The sequence below is a fragment of the Pipra filicauda genome, unplaced genomic scaffold (genome assembly GCF_003945595.2).
Source record: "Pipra filicauda isolate LSUMZ 115617 unplaced genomic scaffold, ASM394559v2 scaffold239_size1682155_pilon, whole genome shotgun sequence".
NCBI lineage: Eukaryota > Metazoa > Chordata > Aves > Passeriformes > Pipridae > Pipra > Pipra filicauda.
Window position 1 is genome coordinate 1,313,682 of NW_024104353.1, and position 8,841 is coordinate 1,322,522.

The 8,841-nt window shown below is 50.9% G+C and overlaps 1 protein-coding gene across 2 annotated transcripts; it reads left to right on the forward strand.

Moving 5' to 3' along the window:
* Nucleotides 1–505: 505 nt before the first annotated feature.
* Nucleotides 506–6,956, forward strand: HMGB3 (high mobility group box 3). 2 transcript variants are annotated; one of them, XM_027716501.2, is made up of 5 exons: nucleotides 506–604; nucleotides 3,392–3,548; nucleotides 4,068–4,207; nucleotides 4,718–4,892; nucleotides 5,461–6,956. In XM_027716501.2, the coding sequence occupies exons 2-5, from the start codon at nucleotides 3,399–3,401 to the stop codon at nucleotides 5,602–5,604; spliced, it is 609 nt and encodes a 202-aa protein (XP_027572302.1). In that variant the 5' UTR covers nucleotides 506–604; nucleotides 3,392–3,398; the 3' UTR covers nucleotides 5,605–6,956. The 2 variants fall into 2 exon arrangements, with proteins under 2 accessions (XP_027572302.1, XP_027572301.1); XM_027716500.2 differs by lacking the exon at nucleotides 506–604 and adding an exon at nucleotides 2,199–2,282.
* Nucleotides 6,957–8,841: the final 1,885 nt, after the last annotated feature.

Consider the following 8,841-nt stretch of genomic DNA (forward strand, 5'->3'; position numbering starts at 1 on the left):
CCATCCATCGCGTGTTGGGACTGTCAGCAGAGTTTACTTTGGGCTCGGTTCCCTCCCTGCTACGCGCAGAGTACCAGCCGGCTCTACAAACAGCGCGCTGCGACTGGAACCGCCCCTTACACGGCTTTAGGACAGAAATCAGCAATAAAGGGTCAGTGCTACTGTCGCACGGGGTGCTGCCCCAAATCCCTGTGGCTCCGCTGGACTGGCTGCGGGGCTGACTCTCCGGCGGGGCAGCGGCGTGCGCGGCGGGTGAAGCCCCTCGGGGGTCCCGCTCCGGTCCGGGGGTCCCGCGGGGGGGAAGGGAGGCGGGATCCCCGCGCCGAACTCTCCGCGCCCGCCGCGCTCCCCTTTTTTTCCTTCCCCCCGGCGGGCGCTTCGTTTTGAATGAATGACCTCACCCGCGCCCGCCAACCGCCGCGCGGCCGCGCTTAATATTCATGAGGCGCCGCGCCAATGAGCGGGCGAGGAGGTTGTTTTAAACGGCAGAGCCCCGCAGCCAATCAGGCCGCTCTCGTAGGCAGCCAACGCGAGGCTGAGCCGCGCCGAGCCCCGCGTCGTGCCCTGCGCTCCGCTCCTGTCCACACTACCGCGAACAATACAGGTACGTGCAGCCCCGCCGCAACTTTTCGGGGGGCGGCTGCCCCCTGCCCGCCCCGCCCTGCCCCCGCGCTTTCGCCCCCTCTGCCCTGCCTTGGCCCCAGCCTGCTTTTTTTTTTTTTTCCGCTTTTTTGCCCCCCCCTTTTTTTTTTAAATCGTGTTTTCCGTTTCTTCCGTCCTCTTGAGTTTTAGTTTTAGTGGTTTTTTTTTTTTTTTAATCGGAAAAAAAAAAATCGGGGAAAATCACCTAAAACTTTGTTTCCCCCCCCCACTCCCCGCCGCCTCTCTCACGCGGGGATCGGCGGTGCCGGGGCAGATGCTGAGCGCAGCTGGCGGGGCGGTGGGCAGCGGGCGAGGCGCAGCCTTTGCCCCCCGTCCTCTTCCCCTGCCCCGCCGGGAGCTCTCCCCGCCGCGGAGGGGCCACCTGCCCCCCGGTGCAGCCCCGTAGCTCCGCGCCGGGCTCCCGTGCCGCCGAGAGTAATATGGCTGGTGCAGCAACTACACCGGGACTAACTCCTCTTCTCCCCCGCATGGGCAGGGATTTTTCTCTGCCGCCTCCTAATGTCGCACGGCAAAACGCGCGGCGGCCTCGGCTTTTATGTGCCCCCTTCCCCGGGTGGGCTCGGTGGGGCTGGCGGCGGTGGGAAAGTTGTCGGCCGTGCGCAGTGCCGTGCCCGCTGTTTATTCTGCATTAATATGGCTGTCGCTTTAGCATCTGACAGGGATAAACCCTGCGCGCTGCGCCCGGCGGTCCCGGCCAGGCAGTTTTTTTCTCGCCGCCGCCGCCTCCAAACTCCCCCGATCCCTTCGCTTCTGCCTCCGCTGCTCTTCCCCCACCCGGGAAGGTGTCTTTGGTGGGGCTGCGCCCGCGGCGGGGCCCCGCATCGCCTTCTCCCCGCGCCCCGCCGCCCGTGCTGTGGGCATTAATATGGCTGGCGCTGTAGAGCCCCGGCGAAGGGAAGAAAGACGTGTGAGCGGCACGGCGATGGGGAGGGGGGTCGCGGCGGGGAAAATCTCCTTCCCGGCGCCCCGCCGGGGGCTCAAACCTTTCGCTTTCGCCCCGGCTCCTCTCCCCCCACCTCCTCGTGCCCTCGGACGGGCGCCCGGGGGCCGCCCCGGGGCTCTCCGCACTCTTTTTCTGGCGGCGCGGAGGAGCGTAGCGGCGGCGGTAATGGCTGCACGGGAGCCTTTGTTAGAGAGCGCTGCGCTAGGCAGGGGCCGGGGGAGGGGGGGCTCCCGCCCGCGCCCCGGCCCCGCCGCCCCCGTCGCCCGCCGGGGGGCCAGCGGGGAGCCCCTTCGCGGCGGGGGCGGCGTTTTGGCGGGGCCGGCGGCCGGGGGCGGCGGGCGCGGGGGGCCGAGCGCGGCGGAGGGGGAGCGCGGCTTTGTTCGGCGGCGCGGCGGCGGCGGCGCCGGGAGAAGCCATCTTAGCGAGCGGGGCCGGCCCTGGGCGCGGAGCGCGGCCGCCGCCGCCGCTCCCGCTGCCGCTCGCCCCGGCCGCCCGGGGCCGGCCCGGCGCCCCGCGCCCCCGGCCGCCGCCCGGCCCCCCGGCGCCCCCCGCCCGCCGCCCCGCCGCATTTCAGGGGCACTTTCTTTCATCAGGAGGCGTTTCACAAAATGGAAGATGAATTATTGGCGTCTGGCGGAGCCGCCGCTTGCCCCCGCCGGCCCCGGCCCCGCCGCAGGTGCCCGCGCCCCGCGCCGCGGAGCGCGGCCGCCGCCGTGACCTTGGGGGGGCGCGGGTGCGGGAAGGGGCGCGGAGCGGGGCCGGGCCGGGCCGGCGCGACCGCCGCGGGCCGCTCGCCCCTAACTTCGCCCCCAACTCCGCTCCCCTGCCCCGCTCCGCGCCCCGGCCCCCGGTACCGCGGGTTTTCCGCTCCCCGCGGGGGCAGCGGGGCATCCCGGCAGCGGCCGGGACGGGCAGGGCGCCTCGCAGCTACTTGTGCTGCACCTGGGGGGGTTAATGGGCGCAATTAAATATTAACGTTGTGCTAATAAAAGTTAAATTTTCAAACGCCTGGGAAGCTGTAAATAGGAAATATTGTTGCGGGATTATTATTTTTTTTTTTAATAAAAGGAGAAAAAATTAATGCGGAAGCGGGGAAAGAAATAGTCCAAAAGTTAGCATCATCCTCTCGGTGACTTACTGATCGCATCTTTGCGCTGACCACTATGCCTGGAGCATGTGTCACTTGGTGGAGCAAGAGCAAGCACTGCTCACCTCGCAGGGCTCCACGGGGTCCCATCGTGGTTAAAGTCAGCCTTTATTTGCGCCCTTTTTTATATATAAAAGGTTATTGCACTTTTATGGGGCAAGTAATCTGTCCTGCCTTCCTACCTGAGCAGCAGTTGCTAACATGTGAGCTCCAGCTCCTGAAGGGATAAGTCACAGCCTGGCACTGTGCACACCCAGTGTGGTAGCCAACTAAAACAAATATTTTATATTAGTTCATATATAACGCTTAATAGGTAGAAGTATGTATATTTAATAGGCTGCCTCCAGTCTTTTGGACATGATGTAAATGTATACTAATGTAAAATTTAAATCCAGTGACTGGTTTCTCTTGGCTTGTCTGCAACTCAAGTGTCAAGGAAGAATAATTTAAGTCTCTATATTGGGAATGGTAAGAGGTGTCTGGGGGAAGAAAGGCCTGTGTTACTGATGGGGCATAATGTCAGGAGAAGGTGGTGTGTATATATAAATATGTGCACACCATATATGTATATATACATAGGTGTATGCATTCATCCATATGTCATTCACTTGTTATTTTTTCCCCCCTCTTCTCTGCAGAGTCAAGATGGCTAAAGGTGATCCGAAGAAGCCCAAGGGCAAAATGTCTGCCTATGCCTTCTTTGTGCAGACATGCCGTGAGGAACATAAGAAAAAGAACCCAGAGGTTCCAGTCAACTTTGCAGAGTTTTCCAAGAAGTGCTCAGAGAGGTGGAAGGTACCTTAATTTGTGGCTTCCTCAAGGGATAACTTCTTACAGTATCTGCTAGGATGACACGTGTGTCTGAACACCACGGGAGCTGGTGTTGTTTTGGTCTGTGAGCCGTTCTTGGCAAGCTGTCCTGGCCATTGATTGCGTGTTGCTGACGCCTGTAGCACTTGTGAAGGTTTCAGCCTGGTATATCTGCTCACTTAGGTGCTTCCACTACAGTCTGGCTTTTTTTCCTCTTCCCAAGCAATGCCCTTTAGCAGTTACCACCTTCTAGACATGTGTCCCAAAGAAGACTCTGGCTTCCTGTTCCATTCCCTTTGCTTCCCTCTTACTGAGTATTCTAGTAGTGTCTGTGATTCCTGGTACAGGACCTTCGTCCCCAAGGTGGTCCAGTTAGAAAACAAACAAATTCTGAAACTCCCGTATTGAGTTGGTATGTGTTGGCTTGTTTACATAAAGTTTGCCAGCTATTGAACAGTTGTGTAATCACAGGTTTGGTGTCTTGTTTTTGGGGGTTTTTTTTAGACCATGTCAAGCAAGGAAAAGGCTAAATTTGATGAAATGGCAAAGGCTGATAAGGTACGATATGATAGAGAAATGAAGGACTATGGACCAGCTAAGGGTGGCAAGAAGAAGAAGGACCCCAATGCCCCAAAGCGACCACCGTAAGTAACTTTGGGGCTTTAAATGCACAAGTATTTTCGTTCATTTTCACAGTCTGTGTGTAACACAGGTTTCCACGAAGGAAGTACATGGGGTCATAGTGTTAGTGTAGCAGGATTGGTAGGGATACTGTCCTGTAGACCTTTTAGGCAGCCTGTAATCTTGAGCATGTAGAGCACTAAGAGTAGTTGTCAATACTTGATACTGTCAAACTCATAGTTATGGAAGACATGGAAGTGACTGTAACACAATGAGCCTTGTGTATCTAAGATGAAATTGAGTGGGGGGGATACACAACACTTAATTAAAAAGAGCATTGAGTGAAGGCTGCAGATCTCGGCCTCAGTAAAATTGAAACACGTTTGGGTTTGTGTTTCATTTTATAAATAAAAATAAAGTTTCTACTCAGTGTGTGAGTGCACGTTTGAGTGTTGTGGGTGAGGGATGGAGGAAGGGGTTGTTCCCCAGGACCCTGCTGCAATGCTGACTGTCCTCTCGTGTTTCTCCCCAAGGTCTGGCTTCTTCCTCTTCTGTTCAGAGTTCCGCCCCAAGATCAAGTCCACAAACCCTGGCATATCCATTGGGGATGTAGCGAAGAAACTGGGTGAAATGTGGAACAACCTCAGTGATGGGGAAAAGCAGCCTTATAATAATAAGGCAGCTAAACTGAAGGAGAAGTACGAGAAGGTAAGTCTAGTTGTCACTTGTGCCTCCTCTGTACCAGCTCTTGCATTGATGTGTTTCTGTAATTGTCATGGTTTGAGACATGACAGTGATGTAGACCCAGCTCAGGTGGCCCCAGCACAGTGAGCACCTCCAGCTTACAGCCCTGTTCTCATCGTGCTGTGCAGCTGAGCTTTGCGTAGGTTGGGGCAGAGCAGGATAGAGAGCCACAGGCGGATTCTAGCGAGGAGGGAGAGCTTTACCCAGTGATGCACAGTGTTGCTCCAGCAAAGGGTTTGCTGTGCTGTTACAGGAACTTTGTCCCATTATCAGGAAACTTTTAAGAGAGGCTGGGTTCTCATCTCCTCTTCAAAGAAATAACCATAAAATGCAGGGTTCCCAGCCTCCATCATCTGTGGGCAGTTGAGCACCCTGAGGTGTCAGCACACCTGTGTACTCCAGTGCTGGCTGTCTCCCCTCTGGGGGTGCAGCTCTGGAAGGGCCAGTCCCTTTATATAAATACCTGCTGCTGTACAAATGCTCTGTATGTTTGCTGCTTAGAGCAAATTAAGACATCCCCTTGACTTTGCAGGATGTTGCAGACTACAAGTCTAAAGGAAAGTTTGATGGCGCAAAGGGAGCAGCAACCAAAGCTGCTCGGAAAAAGGTAGAGGAAGAAGATGAAGAGGAGGAGGAGGATGAAGAAGAGGAGGATGAAGATGATGATGATGAATAAAACTGTACAATACTTGTCTCCATGTGAATACCATAGAGTAGGGGAAACACCATAAATGAAGCACCTCTTATTCGAGATGGTGTCTCTTGCCCGTATTAGGCTTAATTAAAAAAAAATTTGGATTCCGATCGCGTTGTAGTTTCTAAAAGTGCTCTAGAAATTGTAACTGGTTTACATGAAGTGGCCATGGGTGTAGTGAGCACCCTGAAACTGTATCAAAGTTGTACATATTTCCAAACATTTTTAAAATGAAAAGGCGCTCTAGTGTTCTCCTAACTCTGTGCACTTTGCTGTTGGTGTAACAAAGCATTTAAAAATGTTTCAAGCATTTTTTTAATTTGTAAGGTGGTGTTACTATATGGTTATTGGCTAGAAAATCCTGGGTTATAAACTGTACATATCTATAGTTTGTAAAAACTAGACAGATTCTTGTGGTACATGCTTAGAGTTATGATGCCTTAGAGGAGCAGTGATTACTTGGAAAGGCTGTACGTTCCCCGGGGTGCCATGGCCCAAAGCATGCACTGTGAGGGTAGATCTATTTACACTACAGTGGGCGTCCATTTAGCTTAAAGTTGTCTTTCTGTATATAGTGAAATAGCATTCTGCTGCCATTCTTAGTTGTGGAAGGGGGTTCAGCTGGCATGAGAAGTGTATGGATTTTTTTAGTTAAGTGCGGTAGTTTTTAAACTGAAACTGTAGACATCTCTTCATCGTCAACTAAGTGAAGAGCCAGTGCAGCAACTGAAGTTCAAAAACACTCTGTACTTAAACGAATTTGCAACGTTCTGTTTTTTTTGTATGTTTAGAATGCTGAAATGTTTTTGAAGCAAAATAAACAGTATTACATTTTTAAAACTGTTCTTGACAACATTCTAAATTTCTGGTTTAAAAAAGGATCTTAACAACAGCAAGAGGTTCATTTTGAAGTCTGTGGCATCCCTCAGGGCTGGTGACTTAGGAAACATTCTGACTCAAGGATTAAAAAAAAAAAAAAATTAATAAAAAAATGGTGGCCAGCCAAAACTGGCTGAATTGAAAGAGATGGCTGCTCCAGCTAATATGCAATCGTAACTGTTTATGGCTGAGTGGCATAAGATGCTATGCAAGTTTGAACTTTATTACTTGAACTTGGGAGCCTAAATGAACATTCATGACGTAATTGTTTGTTTGTGTGTGTATATAGCAGCATTCAGAGATGCAGAGAAAGGTAGGTGGCTAGGAATGAGGCTGACACCATGGAATAAGTATAAAAGCATAGTTTGGATTTTTTTTCAGTTGTGTTGGGTAAATTTATAGCCCAAATGCATTGCTGTACATATTAAAATGTGCCTTTTTTGTCCTGTGTTAAACTGTTTCAGACTTGTGGTTTTTTCTAGCCTCTTGATTCGTGGCAGGAGCCAGGCGCCTACCCTAACTCCCTGCTGAAGTAGGAGCCTGGCGCAGGTACTTAGTCTGTGTCCTTTCTCTAACAACGCAAGTTTTAGCAGGAATTGGGTGCTGTGAGGTGGGTTGGGGCAGCTTGGCATGTCTTCCCCCCTTTGTTGACCAACTGGCTGTGTTGAAGTCTTACCTTCTTTCCAAATCCGAGCTGAGGATGTTTTGCAGCCCTTGAAAGCGAAAGGTAACGCCTGGTCTCTAACTGGTGACTCTAATCTCATTTTTCCTTAGCACGGAAATGGCACCAAGTGGGAAAACTACAGCACTCTCTCTCTACCCCTGAATTTCTCCCTTGTGCTGGCTGTAGCTAGCAGTTGGTGTTTGCTTGGCAGAGAGGAGGAGATGGGGTGTGCCAGGGTACTCGGATAAATAGCAGGTCAAAGCTGTGGGCTGCTGTGTTCAGCTGATTGAAGAGTCCAGGGTAACTCAGGGGTGTAAATGGTGGGTATGGGCTGCTGCCACTGCTGCTTTGGAGCCAAGTTGTAGATTAATGAGGGCCAGGCTTACAGACAGTAACTACTTAGAATGTGGTTAAAACTTCTTTGTTGCCTAATTGGGTAGCACATCTGGCTTCCTCTGACTTCTCAGCAATCCTACCGTAACTTAACAACAACAGCTTGGCAAAAGTCTGATCTAGTGTTGAGATGAACTGAAACCTGAAAGCGAAACTTTCAGGATGGAGCAAGCTAATAAACTTTCATGAAACATAGCAACTTGTAGCAACTTTTATTTTTAAGGCAAAGTTACAGTTTGATCACTTAGAAATACTTTTATAGTTGCTTAATTATGCTAATTTTTAGTGTCTTTAATGCACAAAAAAACCCCAAGTGTGAAATTTGCCCCTATTTTATGGGCAGTTGCATTTTAAAAGCCTCAATAAAGCTGCATCTGGAAAAGAAATAGGTACTTTTGTATTTGCTACCCTTTCTGCATGTCTTCTGATGCAAGGGAGAAGGCAACTGGAGATTCCAGCACGTGGAAATTTGATGGGGAAGTGGTGGAGTAGAATAAAAAAGTGATGGCATCAGTTCAGGAGCTCTAATACTGTTTCTATTGTCTAGTTGGCAAAATCTCCCCTTAGCCACATATGGGAATTAGTGTAGATCACTGCTGTGCAAATCGAGCTTGGCTTTGAATTAACTGCTAGTGAGCTGAGCCCCTATTGATAGTATTAGCAAATGAGGACTAGAGCTGACACCTCTTTGTCTTTGTTATATTGGAAATCTATTGAGTTGCAGAGCTTGATTAAGGTCTTGGACCTTACAGTACACTGCCTATTGCTGCTCTGCACACACCTAAAATAAGGCATGCCTCGGGAATGCTGTTCAATACAGCACTAGTGCAGGACTCCAGGGACTCGAGTTTGGGTATTGCAGATGTGATGTTTCTTTCCCCAATACTCTGCTGTTGATAAATACCACAGTGTGGATTTATATAAATAACACAGTTCCACCCCCCCACACTGTTCTCTATTCTGAGATGTCATCTCAAATATTGGGAACTGCTTAATTTGACCCAGCTCCATTTTTTTTGATAGAACACCCTCCAAATGCTCTTCCTCTGCTTTGAAATGGTTGTGATGTTTCAGAGCAGACACTTCTGCTTTGAGCTGCTGCACAGCTCAAACTTCTAGTTTGACTTTAGTCCCAAGCCAAGCAGAGTAATATGTCTCTTATTAACTCCACAATATGTAGAGATGGGTAATGATAAAATAGATTTGGGCAAAGGGAGGGGAGGGATGAAAAGAGACACTTCCTTGCTTGAATTTGACAGAGCTAGCTTGAGAGTGCCTGAATT

Bases quoted from the DNA above. Each gene is read 5' to 3' on its own strand.
- HMGB3 (XM_027716500.2), top strand. From the start codon at position 2,215: ATGGAAGATGAATTATTGGCGTCTGGCGGAGCCGCCGCTTGCCCCCGC. The intron at 3,549-4,067 runs GTACCTTAATTT...GGTTTTTTTTAG, and splicing joins AGTGCTCAGAGAGGTGGAAG to ACCATGTCAAGCAAGGAAAA. The intron at 4,893-5,460 runs GTAAGTCTAGTT...TTGACTTTGCAG, and splicing joins TGAAGGAGAAGTACGAGAAG to GATGTTGCAGACTACAAGTC.